General features: G+C 40.9%; 1 protein-coding gene across 1 annotated transcript in view; it reads left to right on the top strand.

The window, feature by feature from the left end:
- Nucleotides 1–17909, top strand: part of mgat4a (alpha-1,3-mannosyl-glycoprotein 4-beta-N-acetylglucosaminyltransferase A) — a 123570-nt gene that overhangs the window by 55081 nt on the left and 50580 nt on the right. Inside the window, exons 2-3 of the mRNA XM_084315020.1 lie at nt 4591–4758; nt 8584–8724. Coding sequence (XP_084171146.1) covers nt 4591–4758; nt 8584–8724 — 309 coding nt within the window. The remainder of the gene's footprint in view (nt 1–4590; nt 4759–8583; nt 8725–17909) is intronic.

Genomic DNA, 17909 nt, shown 5'->3' with positions numbered 1-17909 from the left:
GCTCCACAAATCATGTTAAACCCAGATTCGGCTCAAACAAGGGACTAAACACGTTTCGCAATTATGCCACATCAATGTGGAACGCCCTACCCAAAGCTGTAAAGGAATGTGAATCACTACCCACTTTCAAAAACACTCAAAAAACACCTAAGGGAGACTACAACTCGAAACTGGCCCCTGTAAATGTCCGAACACAACCCCCTCCAATGTACAGTAATTTACCAAGTATGGTCTTGTCAATAATCCAATGTACAGTTTTGTTTGTACAGTTGTACAGTGTCCCCCACCCACCCCTCCTACCCAACCCCCCGCCCCCCACTCCTACCCAACCCCCCCCCCCCCCCCCCACCCACCCAACCACCTCCAATGTACAGTCCCCCCCCCACCCCCACCTACCCAATCCAATGTACAGTTTCTACGTCAAATGTATATACTCTTTTTTTCTGGACTCTTTTTGTATCACAAACAGTACTGTAATTGCAAATCTGGCATGTCATAAATGTATAGATGTAGTAGTACTGTCTATCTGTATGTCATGTATGTCATATATGTTACGATGAATTGAAAATGGGGGACCCTGATGTAAACAAGACGAAAGTCTTTCTCTGGTCTGCATCCCCTTAACAATTGTATGTATTGAGCTGTACTGTACTGTACCCATTCTGCAATCTGTTAATAAAGTTTTCAATCAATCAACGGCCAATTAAAGGGGCAATTCGCGATAATCTCATCGCAGTGTACAGTGCTGATGGTTCTGTGAGGTTTCATATTAACAGGACAATATCGTTCTTTTATGTTTCATAGTAACAGGGCAATATGGTTATTTGATGTTTCATAGTAACAGGACAATATGGTTCTTTGATGTTTCATAGTAACAGGACAATATGGTTCTGGGAGGTTTCATAGTAACAGCAGGGCAATATGGTTCTGTCAGGTTTCATAATAACGGGACAATATGGTTCTGTCAGGTTTCATAATAACGGGACAATATGGTTCTTTCAGGTTTCATAGTAACAGGACAAGGGTTACAGAGGCAGACTTGAAGACCACGGTTTGCGTTTGGCTTGTTAGCAGCGGCTCTTTTTTCCCTTGTCAATCTCCATCTGAACAACTGATTTGATGTAGTGACTAGTGAGACTTAAAATATCTTTTTCTTAAAACAAATGGAAAAACTCAATGGGGTGAGACAATACAAGTGAGCTTGTGTCAATGGGTCTCATTCCCGAAAATTTTTCAAAGATATATTCTGGAAGACTTATCTTGGAACCACTGAGACATAATCTATGACAAGTACACTCTGAGTCCTGAACGTGCTGGAGATATGTCTTAAGTGGCTGAAACGGTCGCAGAAATTATATGATCTGATATCTGCTTGGAGAATGGCATTATGTCGTAAACTCCAAAGCGCGTTCCCGTTCAGCTCATTTGCATACAAACCACGCCCCCGACAGTCCTTATAAAGCAACTGTTGACGCAGCTGTGTGAAATGGAATGGCGGAAGTGCTTTGAGAGCCGCGTGATTACGAAACCTAGCGTCAGTCAGTGCCAATCAGAGAGCGTCTCCGAGAAATGCGGCTAGGTTTCATAATCACGCTTGTGCCCATCAAAACTAGATTAGATTAATGAATTGGCATCATATACAGCTCGCGGTACACACCTGCCGCAGCGCGCGCACACACACACGCGCGCGCAGTACTGTATATGAATGAATGAATGACATATAATATATATAGCCTACGGGCCGGCGGGCGTAATGAATGAAGCAGTATGGCTTATTATTCCATAAGCCTATAGGCTACTGTTCATTCGTAGGCGCACACAAGACTTGTTATGGAATATTAATGCTAGGCCTGCCGCGATAAGCAATAAATCGATTAATTGCTGCGATAATTTAAATGAATGCAATGATTTTGACGGACGCGATTAATTGCTATTTGCGCGTTTGTTTTAATGAGGCGGAACCAGTGCCCCTTGTCAGTCACTGTCCGTGTTGGGAGGCGGGCCGCTGGCTTTACTACAGCACAGCACAGGAGCTCCGTGGGGCAACACCACATAGCTTAACTACATTTCTCAATAGTGTTGCTCCTTTTAACCAAGTAGCGTTATTTGTAGTGTAACGTTAGAATAACACAGAATAACGTTAATACAATTACATGCATCATTGTTTACAATGAACGGGTGGGGCTAGTCAAAGGACTGGAGACGGGGACAAGTTAAACATGAATTAATTTATTATAACAGGTCGTTTTCGAGTCGTGCTGCAGTGCCTACGCACCACAGCTATTCTATTATATACGGCTTTGACGCTTCCTCCTCATCGTTGATTGCCTGTAGTAGCTGCATCTAACGTTAGTAGCTAACGTTAAAACTAAAAAACACAACCGGACGAGACAAGTTGTCGGCTAGGATAATCACAACAATACTTCCGGTCCGGTCGGTGGGCTTCAAAATAAAAGTCTTAAACACCGGAAAAGACGGAGCGGTGGGCTTCAAAATAAAAGTTTTGGGAAATACATTTCTCAAAAAAATTCTCTAACCGGTCGCAATAATATCGCTTATCGCGATATTTTCGGGGGCAATTAATCGCCCAGCAAAATGTGTTATCGTGGCAGGCCTAATTAATGCAGTCTATTTCCACCGATTAGCTTTAGTTCTTATTTATTTATCCACTGTCATTTCAGTGTTGGTGTATAGGCTATAGTGTATTTCAATATAAGTTTAATTGATATATTCGAAGGAATGCAGGTTTATAGCTATATCAACCCCCTCCAATGTACAGTAAATGACCAAGTATGGTTTTGTCAATATTCCAATGTACAGTTTTGCTTGTACAGTGTAAGTCTACCACCCCTCCAACCTCCTCCAACAGTTTCTACGTCAAATGTACTCTCTTTTCTGGACTCTTTTTGTATCACAAACAGTACTGTATTTGCAAATCTGGTATGTCATAAATGTATAGATGTAGCAGTACTGTCTATCTGTGTCGTGTGTGTCATATGATGAATTGAAAATGGGGGACCCTGATGTAAACGAGATGAAATTCTTTCTCTGGTCTGCATCGCCTTATGTAATTGAGCTGTACTGTACTGTACCCATTCTGCAATCTGTTAATAAAGTTTTCAATCAATACCAATCAATGGGATACATTGCATGTTGACCTGCATTCTTTCAAATGTATATAATTAATAATTAAAACAGATGTGTAACAAATAAGAAATGCAAATTCCACAGAAGGCATTAAATTATTATTATTTTCAATCATTTCACAATAATTGCATAATTGTGTTTGAATATCTGAGTAATTAAAGTAATTATACATTTGTCCAAAATAGCTGGTTCAGATATGGTTAATCCAGCTGCCCTGTGATCAGATGAATCCATATTATTTATTTTTCCGACATCAAATGCGTAATTTCTTATCGTACAAATATTGTCATATTTATTTTAATTATGATCAAGTAATTAATTCCAAGGAGGCCTGTAGCGTTAACATGAAGGAATCACTATGAGAACACAGTCTGTCAAGTTGTAATAAAGTTTTAAATTAGTCAATCAATCATGAGATTTGATCGTGGGCTGAGAGCATATTTAAGAGTGCTCCTCAGCACTCTTGGATCTGCTCTCAAATAAGATCTCAGGAAAATTTGAGGACTCCCACTCCCAGCCCTAATATGTCTTAAATAGGCCGAAATCTGGCTAAGACGAAATATTTTGTCGTAACTACGTTCGAGAATGAGACCCAATGATTTTTCTCAAAACTGTCAAATGTTATCTTCAAACGGAAGAGTGACTCATTTCAAGAGAATCGTCACTCATTCCATGGAATGTCTTTTGGATTGCTTTTGGTTAGGGTTAGCTGAGTTGTTCCACTTCTGAAGATAAGATAAGGTAGACTTTTGTAACATATATCTTCTTAGATGAATAAACTGTCCCCCGACGAAAGTTCGGTCCCAAGAAGAACACTGAAGCTAGATAACACAATTACTATTCAGGCTTTCATGCGGTTCACACAATGCCTTGGAAATATTTAGTTTTCATCTTACGATGACATCAGATAAGAGCAGTTTAGTTTTGACGAGTAGCCAGGTTGGGCAACACATTGCGTTGAGAAAGAGGAACCGGGCCATACGAGGTGAGGTGTACACTGAGGTCAGAGGATTCTAAAGAAGTAGTTGAAGAGGAGAATGGAATTCCAAAAAAGGGCATAACATCTACCAGATCAGAACGTCTGACACGCACACGCATACACAGCTGGTTTCGCGTCAGAACATCAACCCACCAGATGAACCACAGCTCCTCCCTGCCTAACGCCTAAACCCCCACCAGTGTGTGGCCTCTCGAAGCCAACACCCAACGGCCACCCTCTGCACAGATAAGAGCCACAGGTATTTTGAAGATGAACCAGTAAAGTGTCATTTCATGTTATTTTTGAGAAGTGAGTTTCACAATGATGGGGGGGGAGAGAAAGGATGCGACTTTTGCATCACTGGCCAGCAGCACCTCTCCTCACCTGCTGGTGACACGCATGCAGACCATCTCATTATAATATCTCTCATGCTGATGTCTTTTCTGTGTGTGTGTGTTATATAGAGAAGCTGGTAGCGTACCAGCGGGAGTTCCACGCCCTGAAAGAGCGCCTCCGTGTGGCAGAACACAGGACACTACAGCGCTCCTCCGAGCTCAACAACATCCTAGAGCAGTTCAGACGCGCCATCGCAGAGACCAACGGCAGCAAAGACGCCCTCACCAACTTCTCCGGTAACACGCACAAACACATACGCACAATGGTAAATCCACCCTAAAACAGAATCTACAATGTGGAACGTGCTATACCGGCCTTGGACAGTCAATATCTATAAACATAGACGACTGTCTAAGCTGGATATTAGAGACTTGAATCTGTGATTGTCATCACGTGACACTTTTCAGAGTTTGTCCACTGACGATGAATTTGTGATTGAATTTCTGTAGCTATTATATCCCAATTAGTTCTATTCCATCCTGATGTTGACTCGGGTAACAACAGAGTGTCAGAACTCTCGGACGGTCCGGCAGCCTCCGCAGTTTCTGCTGCCAGTTTCTTCACACGGTTATATTTTTCCACTGTTTAGCCTCGTCGCCTCCACCCTTCCTTTTTGACATTTTAACACCTTAAGCCCGATCGGCCCGGTACCGGGTTGATATTTATTTCACGTCATAAATATATCAATACAGTCCGTATTAATTAATGTTGCGTTTCTTTTTCAAATGTAGCCAAGAGTAAAGACCCTAACCCTATCGAAACAGCAGTCAAAGTGTATAGTTTCAGCACTATGTTTGTTTACTAATGATTTTAAGTGTTATTAGCTAAATATGAACTTATGAATATCTCCGCACATTGCATTGGAAACCAGATGATTTAGACGTGAGGAAATGACGCCGTCATGAAATCGTTGTAGTCATAAGAAAGAGGAGAGCCAGGGCTTTCGATGGACATCGAAATTTCATAAAGCTACACTACCCAGCTCACACCAGCCGCTGTCGAAGCTGCAGGCGGCTGATGTGATGGAATTTTTTTTTAAGTGATTATATCTCATGGGCGAACAAACCTGAACATTATTGCCATAAAATACAACGTATAGTTTCTTTACCTGAACGTCTACAACTGTTGCAATCTGGTGAAAAATGGCGGAGCTATGGACATTATACAAAAGTAACTGTACTTACAGTAGATTGCATTCAAGTTTGTTGCTGCCCTGTAACGGGTGGTACTAAATCCAGATTTAACTCTGCCATTGGAAGGAGAAGATTTGGCCCGATCCATAGATGTACGACATGGCCATAATACGGTCATTTATAGGCCTGATATTCTATATTCATATTTAAAATTGCATGTGTCCGGATGGCAAAATTCAGTACTGTATCTACAAAACCCCCTGTAAATAATCTGCCCTTTATTCATTTGCTTAGATTCTTAGTGCACTTGATCTTAAGAAGGTGCTGAATGAGCTCAGTGGCATGTTTTCACATCTCGTCAATGTTAGCATGGTGTTACTCACCGTCAAAGATGAAAAAAAGACAAGGAATTCGTCATGGAATTCATATTTCACCCACGGAGCCTTGTCATATGCTGCGGGAGCCATCACAACTCTGCAACGCTTCAATACCGCCACCTGGTGGCTGATCGGCGAGTTGCAACCGGAAGTCGATCTCTTGGGTTCCCGGTGCGTCTCACTATTCCGTCCGGGCACTCGTTTATCGTCCCTGGACTCAAGACACACACCGTGGATATCGATCCGTTGCCATAACTCAATAATCCACATGATTTGGGCGTATATTAGTATTATACAAACCGGAACTGGATCGCATCGATCCACATCACATAACTGGGATCTGTTGGCTCCACTCTCATCGCCCATCGCTACGAGGAAGCTGCCGTGAGTTTCAGCGTTTTTCTTTATCATTTTCGATACAAACTGCTCTGATCTATATATCACCCATACTACATAAATCATTTAACGTCGGTCACGGAATTATAAACGACCCCCCCCCCTCCTCCGTTCACCCGCGGATGATCAGTCATAACGCTTAGGACCATGTACAGTTGACATTTTTAATATAACGTTGATCGGTATCAAACGGCATTTGATCATCTAATATATGCATTTATGTCTATATCTCACGTTCTAGGAAATACTGCAGAAAACGATAAAAACATATTTATACTCTAGACGGTTTTTTCGTATGAATGTGTGAATGAAAAAGTAAAACGTTCCTACATGAATGATAGCTAATCGATGTTGAATGGGCCATAGTAATGTCAATTTAGCAATACAATTTAAAAAGTTATAGCCCTGCAAAGAAGGTGAACATCTCCATAGACTTATAGTACTGGCAGAGAATGGTTTAGGATGATCAAAGTGGTGGCAGAGAATGGGTTAATATGCACGCAAATTCACATGTTTATGGGGAGCAGCTATCTTGGTGACATCATCACTAGAGCTTAGTCTCTGTGGTGTTCAGCTTGAGACTTGTTCATATTCACAAATCAAAACCGAGCTTTACAGTATTGTATTGTAGGAATAAGTAACATGAATTCTATTTTATGGTGGATTTAAGACTCCTACACTCTGAGCTTTTCTTCATGTTCACCATAGTATTCTGTGCTTAATGGAGGCACAGTAGTAATGTTATCTCTGGGATCTGGAGCATCCTGATTCCTTTTCATCTATGGATGGAGGTCCTTTCACCCTTACTGCTGCCTCCGGGCTATAATATGGCCCTGCTCTGGTTCTTCTGTAGGTTAGAATGAACACACCAACCTCGTCCTATGAACTTACATTACATACATTACATTTAGTCATTTAGCTGACACTTTTATCCAAAGCGACTTACAAGTTCTGTACCACAAGTCACAACTCTATCAGCTGAGTAACAATGTTCATCAAGTGTTGAGTGCTACAGTGTAAGTTAGTTTATTAGGACAAGTGCATGACAGTAAGGTTGGTTAGGGTTAGAATGATTTTTAAATGTTTTATTATTATTTATTTTATTTTATTTATTTATTATTATTTATTTCTCTTAGACTTAAAGTGTGATTTACTTGCCAAGCAGGTATTTCCTTATGCCAATTCCAGACTACACGATTATAGTCCTGATTTAGCGTTTGCCGTCAAAAAGCCCCAGCCCCCAGGCAACTCTGTGTTTGCTCTGCCTGTGTACGTCGGCACTCGATTGCTATGTGTGAAATGTTCCAAGATATGACCCGATGTGTCGACAGATATCCAATAACGAGTAACTTCACAACGACTTCAAGTTCCCCGATTACAAGACAAGAGAGTTGCGTTGTGTGAATAGCACAGCGTGCTGGTGGTTTTTAAAGCCGTGTAGTGTGTAGGCTGCTTTAGATCCACATGTATTGTAAGTAGAGGTGCACTGATCTATCGGCCCACTGGGTCTTCGGGCCGGGGGCTTGTTTGACCGGTGACCAGCCAAGCAGTCTCAGTTAGGGATGTCATCTGATGGTACTGTATGATAATTAAAACTAAAACGTTATGGTTATCACGGTATAACTCGCACGTGATTTAGACCTAACTAAATAATCCATTATATATAATTCAATTAATTTGTGATTATCTGCATAGGTTTAAGTACACGTATAATGAAATATTAAGCATTTATAGACATGTTTATGCAGCTTAAAGCATAGACAATCATATACAATCCCATACAATAAAAGCGGTAATGATTTGCTACTGTAGGAGTGAGTAGGCTAATCCAGCCGTACTCAGCATTATGGAAGCCTATTACTAGCAGTTTGTATTTGAAGCCTACTTAACCTACAGTTCAAATTAATTGCTTTGGAATACATATAAATGTAAGCAAAGAAGTGCTGTGGGTTTATTATTACTGCCTCATGCAACCTTACAGATTATAATAAGAGTTATATATACATTTATTTTTTAATATAAATCATTAAATAGTTATTATTAATAGTTATTATTCAAGAGAAAATAGCTCTAGTATCGGTTCAGTATCGTTATCGGAACTGAAAAAAGGTGGATCTATGAGGAACCAGCCTAACTGTTCTCCGTCTGCTTTCAGATGAGACTCAGAAGCTGCTGAAGGAGCTCGCTAACAGGAAGCCCCTCCAGGTGCCAAACATCTACCATCACCTGCCTCACCTGATCAACAATGAAGGCAGCCTGCACCCTGCTGTACAGGTTGGACTGGGCCGTACTGGAGGTGAGAACTACACACGCACACGCATGCTAGAGCTGGGCGATAAATCCATCAAATCTTTTGGTTTAAAAATGTATCGGTGGTAATTACAGTATGGTAAGGAACCACTACCCCTTCCCTAGCCTCCCGTAGCTCATAGTAAATCATAAATCAGGTTTTTATAAAATGTTCCGACCATATCGCCAAGGGGTGGAGAAAAAGATGTCTACAGAAATATATCGCAATATTTTGCCTGCCGATATTATAGCGATAGTGACACCAAGTATCAATAAAATCAATAAAAATAAAAGGTTTGACAATCCCATTTTACTGCAATAAAGATGGTTGGAATAAGGTGAACAGACGTATCTGAACATAACTGAAAACGTTATCTTGGAGTTATTTTCACCTGACTCGCAGGAGACCACAGCCGTGCCAGTATGTTAATCAACAACAACACAAGGTCATACGGTCGTTTGCTGAAGATACTGTCCTGTTTATTGCCCGCACACCAATCTATTTAGCTTAGCTCATCAAGGTGATGCAGTGAAACGAGAGTGGGAGAGTTGCTTATCAAAACTAGGCCGCGTTGCGTTTGGAGAGCAATGGAACAGGAAATATTTTAGAATTAATAGAGATTGCTGTAAGAGAACAGCGAGAGGAAGCAGGTAACAAAGCTGAAGGAGGCCGGTGAATCAGGCAGGTGCTCAAAAAGTGGACACATGTTCAAAATGTTCTTCGACTTTATCCTGGATTCCATCGTACGATCGTTTCAAAGAATAGAATGAAATGTATTTCATACTTTTGGTAAAGGTACAAATGAGTTTTAGCTTTTGACGTGTCTCAAAGAATTTATATAAACCTCTGATTTTGATTTGTCTTTCCCGCCTTCCCACACCACCTTTATCGTCGTGGGAAGTGGGAACCCAAACGGCAGCCTGTTGCCGCCTGCGCTGTTGTTTGCATGTCTCTGTGTTCGCTGTGTTCAAGCATGTAGGGTCAGATTACATGGCTGCCATCAGGACCTTTTGAGCTGCCATGGGAGATGTCATAGCATCACTGATGAGGGGGCCAGCTGTTCTGTTGTAGCGCCCACAGTCCAACCCGGGACTCTGGACGCATCATACGGTGCTATGAGGGGCGAATGGAAGAAAGTTAGATCATTGTAAACAACACGGCTAAATAAAAAGAGTGAAGAAACGCGGCACAGTGGTTAGCACTGCTGCCTCACAGCAAGAAGGTCCTGCGTTCGAACCCCAGCAGGGGGCCTTTCTGTGTGGAGTTTGCATGTTCTCCTTTTCTCTGGGTACTCCGGTTTCCTCCCACACCATAAAGACATGCATGGTAGGCAGGGACTACAGATGAAAACCAGCTCATTAGCTAATTCTGGCACGTTTACTGAAGATGTTGATTAATGTGCACTGTCCCTGGGTAAAAAATAAATAAATAACTTCACTAACTTAAAGGGGACCTGCATTGCTATTCCTAGCACTATTTGGGCAACTTTACACAATTCCTGTGAGTCTATGGAAGACATCTGTAAGGCTCTCTCTCTCTATCTCCCTCTCTATCTCTCTCCCTCGCAGAGTGCATGCAGTCTAGGTGTCGGGTTTCACTATCTGCCTCGCAGTTTGAGGAAGTGGTTTCCACTCGCTCTGCTATCGCTGTGTGGGCTGTCCGCTTACCCAGCGCCCACTCAAATCAGAACGACCTAATTAAATCGAGCAGGAAATGGTCTGAGCTGAATGAGAGCAATCCGCCAATATGGTATTTAGACACAAAAACACATTGATACTAACTCCTATTACTATAATACAATGCTAGAGACTGAAAAATGACATTTATAATGCATGTCACCTTTAAAGATTTCAAGTATTTTGATGAAAATTGGGATTTTGAACAGTCACTGTTTATAATTAATTTACACTTCACTTCTTTGTCTGTCAGCCGTGCCCACACAGCAATCCAGCAGCACACATGCCCTGATGACATTAATTTACATCTCTGGCAAGCAAGAGATTTGAAGAGGTCTTTATGCATGATTGCATGTGGGGGAAACACACATTTGCAGATTTGTCGATTAAATCAACTGCTTGATTGGTTGACAAAATTGATTGACTATTAGTATTTCTTTAGTCGAGGACAAACAAACTAGAAACTGTTGATTCAAATGAATGCTACAGACTTAAGGAGCAGAAGAACCAGCTCACTTGTTGGCTGTAGTGCTTTTCTACAATGCATGTCAGTACTAGTTGCTCTAGCTAGCTGAACACCAACAGACAGCTGCTTGCATTGTATTGGTATTTGGCTGTATACAGTGAGTCTTCAGTTAGCTACACTGTATCTGTTGTGAGTCTTCAGTTAGCTACAAGTACACACTGTATCTGTGTGTGAGTCTTCAGTTAGCTACACACTGTATTTATTGTGCAAGTCTTCAGTTAGCTACACAATGTATTTCTTGTGAGTTCAGTTAGCTACACACTGTATTTGTTGTGCAGGTCTTCAGTTAGCTACACACTGTATTTATTGTGTGAGTCTTCAGTTAACTACACACTGTATTTGTTGTGTGTCTTCAGTTAGCTACACACTGTATTTGTTGTGTGAGTCTTCAGTTAACTACTTAACTGACACCGACGGGCACATTTTTCAGAAAACGCCTGAAAATTGCATACCCAAAGTAATCTGCAATTTATTATACTTTATACTTATAGCCAGTGTTGGGACTAACGCGTTACAAAGTAACGCGTTACAGAAACGAAGTTACTTTTTGCCGCAACTAGTACTCTAACGCATTACTTTTGAAATTCAGTAACGCTACTTACGTTACTGAATGGTTTGTTAGTTCGTTACTGCGTTCTTTTTATGTAGATTCATAGCGAGCGTCCTTATTTCGCCTGCGTTTGTTTTGTTTACTGTAGACTGAAAGGCGCTATATAAAACGAAGTATTATTATTATTATTATTTCTTTCCGTAGCCTCATTCTGTTTTCGCACTTCTGATTGGCCACTGACGTTCTGAAAGAAATAGGCGCTCTCTACAGTAAACAACAAGAGGACGCTCGCTATGAATCTACATAATAAGAACGCAGTAATAATAACGAACTAACAAACCATTTAGCAACTACTTTAGAGATAATTAATATACAACATGGAAACGAGATAAAGAACATGTTTGAAGGGCTGCTGGAGTCAACTGGACTAACGTTACATCTCGACCACCGCAGACTGGTGACGGTGAGTGCAATGTGTTCACTGAAACTCAAGATCAACGGATTTGGACTGTACGAAACCTGCCAGGGAATCTCATAATACTAATCAAACAATATAAATATAGTCCTTTCATGCACAATTGATATCCTAACTATTCTAACGTTGCAATGCTTTGATAACAACGCTGCAAGATGGTTATGAATGAATTAATGAATGGATGAATGAATGAATGAATGAATGAAAACTTTATTTAACAGATTGCAGAATGGGTACAATACAGTACGGCTCAATACATACAATTGTTAAGGGGATGCAGACCTGAGAAAGACGTTTGTCTTGTTTCCATCAGGGTCCCCCATTTTCAATTCATATAGACATTTATGACATACACAACATACATGACATTTATGGCATAGGGACATATAGGTATTTAGTACTGATACATTTGTGACATAAGCGGTATTCAAATATACAGTACTGTTACCCCTAGATCCTGACAGAGTATATACATATGATGGGGAGGGGACTGTACATTAGGAGGGGGTGGGTGGGTGGGAGAGAAATATACATACAGCGGGGAGGGAATATATAATGAAACGCTCTAGACCACATTGCTTAGCAGAGTTCGGTGATGTGAATGGAAACTGTCAAGTTGATCAACCGATTTTGAGTATATGGGGCATGGGACTTGAGCAATTTATTTTTTTTATTTTTTTTTTAAATAACTAAATAGTTACTTTTCACAGTAACTCATTACTTTTGGGTGTAAGTAACTAGTACAGTAACGAAGTTACTTTGAAATGAAGTAACTAGTAAAGTAACTGAGTTACTATTTTTCAGTAACTAGCACAACACTGCTTATAGCACATGCATGAGTCTGGTCTCTTTTGAAAGGGAACATTCTGAATTTTCATCCACAACAGGAAGAATCCAGGGTTCGATTCCCGCTTGGGGACCAGGTTTCCATGATGCCAGTTACCCAGGTGGGGTATCTCCCAGGCCCTTCTGTGTGGAGTTTGCATGTTCTCCCCGTGCTCGCAAGGGTTTCCCCCCCGATAAGATAAACCCAATGGAAAAACATGCACAACAATAGATCGCTAACGCTGTGGCGTCCTTGACGAAGACGGACAGGAGCACTTGGATTGGTCCCCTGGCGCGGCTCACGTTGACGCCTGTCTGCTCCCGGCTGCCCTTGGGGGGGGAAGGACGACGGGATGGGTTAATCGCAGATACGAATCGCATGCATGCATCGCATGCGTGCCGATTGATGACCTCTGAGCAGGTCCTAAATTATTATTATTATTTATTATAATCACTGAGTGCTTTTAAAATTTTGAAGTTAAGTTAAGTAAAGTTTTTACGTTTGTATTTACTTCCATTTGAATTATCTTGCAAACAGAGGCCTCTTACAGGTTCCAGCTGATAGGTATGACCTGGAATCTACAATGGGGGCATAGCCTAAAGCCTTATCTAGTACAGGTCCAAAGTTGATAACAATACTACAGAAAATGAGTGTTTTACACAACTTTTTATAATGGTATGTCTATGCGTTTTTCCAAATGGCCACTTGGAGTCTCCAAATACAAGATACAAGATTAATATTTGTGATTGGTACAGAGTGTATTGAAGCTCTACAGTACATACAACTGGAACATAGATACTTTTACACCCCCCCCCCCTTCCCAGCAATAAAAAAAAATTGCCACTTATAACTCTTGACCGCTTCAACGTACAGTCAAAATCTCGGGCTCTAATGAAAGGTTACACATAGTTACACATTATTATAATAACATTTTTTTTTAAATATAATAATAAAAAAGTATATTATTTTATGCGAGCACCTAATACCTTGAGTAGGGTATCAATCGAACGGTGACAATCTTAGCTTTCAAGCAATGTATTGGTTCATTGGCATAAAAACATTGGATCGCCTTAAAACGAGGCCAAAGTGAGTGTAAAACGGGTCCTGGTGACAGTTGGTCTACACACTGTATTTGTTGTGTGAGTTTTCAGTTAACTACACACTGTATTGGTTGTGTGAGTTTTCAGTTAACTACACACTGCTTGTTTGTTGTGTGAGTATGTACAGGATTACAGATCAGATGCTGGAAATGTTGATATGCTTACTGGGCAGGACACCAGGACCTTTGACCGTTAAATGACTTCATTGCGAGTTGATGGTAAATGACTTCATTGTGAGTCGATGGTGGTGAATGATTCACAGTGGCTCATGTTTGATCTAAGTCGACTCATTTCATCGTCTTTGCATTTTAGCCGTCAAATCACTTCACTACTTTTCAATTCACTATTGAACTATTTTTTATAATTCGTATTTTCATCATCACCCTCATTTTGTTCCTTCCAGCCTCCATATGGCAGGGTCCCCCCCTCCACCATATCTACTTCTCTGTAAGAGGATTATCTGCCTTACTCTGTTGTGTGAGTGAGTGAGTGAGCGAGAGAGAGAGAGAGAGAGAGAGAGAGGGAGGGCGGGCGAGGCAGGCGAGGCAGAGTTAAGAGGGAGGGAGGGCGGGCGAGGCAGAGTTAAGAGGGCGGCTCAGAGGTGGTTTCAATGAGGGGTGATTTGAGGGGCACGATAACCGAAAGGGCGTCTCCTCCTCACTCCCGATGACAACGGCTGTGGGGAGAAGAACGGAGGCGCAAGACAAATTAGGGGAGGAGAGATGGAGACAACAGGAGCTTGTGTCTCTGGCCTGCTGCCTCCCTTGTCTCATCAGGGCCCCAGTGATCCACGAGGGGCAAGGTAAAGCAGCAGGGCCTGTCTTCCTTTTTATCTTCTCCTCTCTTACCAGTCTCTCTACCAGGGATAGATTACCTGGAGAGCCAGACTGGGCAGTTGGCTTCCTCTTTGAGATCCAGCGATAGGGTCTCTTTCCCTTGATATCCTGTGTCACCTCCTCGCTGTCTGCCGCTTTGTTGCCACTACAGGGTGATTATCCAGGTCAGGTCCGTCTTGTCTCGTCGTCAGGGCAGCGCTGCTCTTTTGATGGTTGTTGATGATTGTCTTGGACTGTTGAGTTGACTGTACCAGCCAGAGACTAAACATAAACAGGCAGATGGTGTTCTAGATGGAGTTGATAAGCCATTACCAACATGAACCTTCTGACCCCACCCCGCCCAAACATGCACACACACACGCGCACACGCACGCACGCACACACACACACACACACACACACACACACACACACACAGAGCTCTCTGTGTCTGTCTCTCTCTCTCTTGGTCTGTCTCTAAATGTTTTTTTCACCCCCTCTGCTTTATTACAAATTTGGTCTTGAACTTAATTCGACATGGCATTAATAGGCTTAAAAGTCTTAAATTGAACTTGAAGATATCTGCAGAAACCCTGTCTCTTTCTATATTTTTTCTCTCTCTCTCTCTCTCTCTCTCTCTCTCTCTCTCTCTCTCTCTCTCTCTCTCTCTCTCTCTCTCTCTCTCTCTCTCTCTCCTCTAAACTTGGTTCACTCCCTCCGTTTCCCTGTGAGTCGTATATCTGACGTAGGGGTATTTATAGCGGTGCAAATTAGGACATCATCCCACCTACTTGAGATTGGGTTGAGGCCGGGTTAGGAAAAAGAACAGAGGGGTGGAGACACAGAGTGCAGCAGCAGCAGCAGAGGAACTCTGCAGAGGAACTCTTAACGCAGTGAGGCTTCCTGCCTTAAAGGGCCAGTTCACATAAAACACACAAAAAAATACATATTCTTGGGGTGCCGCTGTCTATCCATCCAGACAGTTTTGGTGGGATTTGCCCGAGGTATCGGATATCAGCCCGCGATGTCTACCATTAACCCAACACAGTGGAGCTCAGTTGGCCTTCTTTTGTTATCTGCTCAAAGCGCCCTGAGAAATGACATTTGAAAATATGTCGTGTGAACAACAGTTTCATTGAGAACTATTTTCTATAGAAGTATGCACACACGCCAACTGTCTATCTCCGTGCAGAAGAGTACTGGCACGCTTCCCTCTGCTGTGATTTACTGCAAAGATATACAGTCTCCATAGTCAACCAGGGCGCGGGCCCAAATAGAACAAATTTGGTGCCATTTGGCCAGATGGTGCTATAACGGCAAGCTTTACGTTTAGCAGGTAGGGCTGTGTGATATGGATAAAATCTTCTTTCACAACATGGGAAAGAGCCAATCTCGAAAAGATTCATGAGATCAGTGGCAGCTTGGAATCCAAGGCCGGTACGGCCTTAGAATACAGTGATGTTAATGGTGGTTGATCCACTGGCTAATCGGTAGGTTTCAGAGGGTTGAACGTCTGGTCAAGTTCCCCAAGGTCAGGACTGAGGAGGAGCTATAATTCACATTTTCAGATCATTGGTGATGCATGAGGCAGTCTAACTAAAATAGAACCTATGGTTCTATTTTTCAGTTTGAAATCTAAATTATATTTGAAATAGGCCTAACAGCAGGCTACAGTTTAAATTAGGGCTGTCAGTTTATCGCGTTAATTAGATTAATTAATTACACAGCAAATTATCACGTTATGAAAATTAACTCAAAATTTATAAAAAAAGATTAATATTTATTTTTATCTCATTCATTCCATAAGAACGTAGAATAAACATTTACAGACAATCTTTTTTTTTAATGGATCATTTGCATGTTCTTGGTATCTGATTCTAGGGACATCTATGGATCTCAGGGAATGTATGCAGTGTCAGAAATACTGTGTCTGTTACTAGGCTTGAGTAAAAGTGTTTATCTATTCAAAAAAAATTATAAAAAAGAAATATTTACTCAGTATGAAAATCAAATGTGATCTGAATAGTGAGATCTTTTATTTTTTTTCTCTTTTTCTTTTATTCTTTATTCTTTATTATTATTAAGATTATTTAAATTTTTCCTTGTTTAACTGTGAATTGTGAGTTTCTTGTATAATGGTATAACTTATTATTTGTATAAATTAGGTTGTACGCCGACCATTAAGAAAATACTTCTTTAGTTTAGGAATAAGGGGCAGGTAACTATAAGATTTATTCTTCTTCCTGCTCCTTTTGTCCATGGAATCTTATTTATGATTGTGTAATGAAGAAACCCTGATTGTATGATTCCATGTGGCAAATAAAAACTCTGAATCTGAATCTGAAAAAAAGGCTTGAGTAAATTGTAATGAACCAAATGAGAATATCAATTCAATTTATTTTCTTTGACTGTGAATAACACCATGCTAAAATTGACCAGACCTGAAAAATTCAAGCAAATTAATGATGATTAAACAGAAGGTTTTGTAGATACAGTACTGAATTCTGCCATCCAGACACATGCTATTTTAAATATGATTATAGAATATAGAATATCGGGCCTAAAATGGTTATGCGATTAAAATGCGATTTAATTAGATAAAAAAAATGTGTCGCCTGACAGCACTAGTTTAAATAAATTTTTATTAAATGTAAATAACTCTGATTAATACTGGGTGGAGTCGTCTTATATTCGGGCCAATATGGCAACTTGATTTCTATATGCAGTTTCCTGCCAAAATTGTGTTTTAATCACTTTAGAACCCTGACTACGGCCTTTCGTGTCATTCTTTTCATATTTTCAGTGTGTTTAATGCCATGTAATGATTGCACGTGTTGTGGAATATTTTAAAGGAGCCAAGACAGTGAACTGTAGAAATTCAGATGAGTCAAATTATATCAAAAGAACATCGTTTTATTTCTGTGGCCACAGAAAAGTATCCTCAGTTTACAATCGGAGACTAGTGTAACACGAGCGTCTGACCAGAAAGTGAGAAAGAGCTCTGGTCAGACGTACAATTTAAATACCAGATGGGAATGACAAATGAAAACAAAGATGAAAAGTTTAAACAAAGTCAAGTCAAGTCAAGTCAAGAGTTTTAATTGTCACGGCATACAGGTATAAAATGAAATGCGGGTGGTCTTGCCCGCAACGATGTGCAATACAGTGGTACATATAATAGAATCAAAAGAAGAAACAACATTGTGCAGTAACAGGTAGCAGG

The sequence above is a fragment of the Notolepis coatsorum genome (assembly GCF_963971535.1).
Source record: "Notolepis coatsorum genome assembly, chromosome: 5".
Lineage (NCBI taxonomy): Eukaryota > Metazoa > Chordata > Actinopteri > Aulopiformes > Paralepididae > Notolepis > Notolepis coatsorum.
This window is presented reverse-complemented; position numbering and strand designations above follow the sequence as displayed.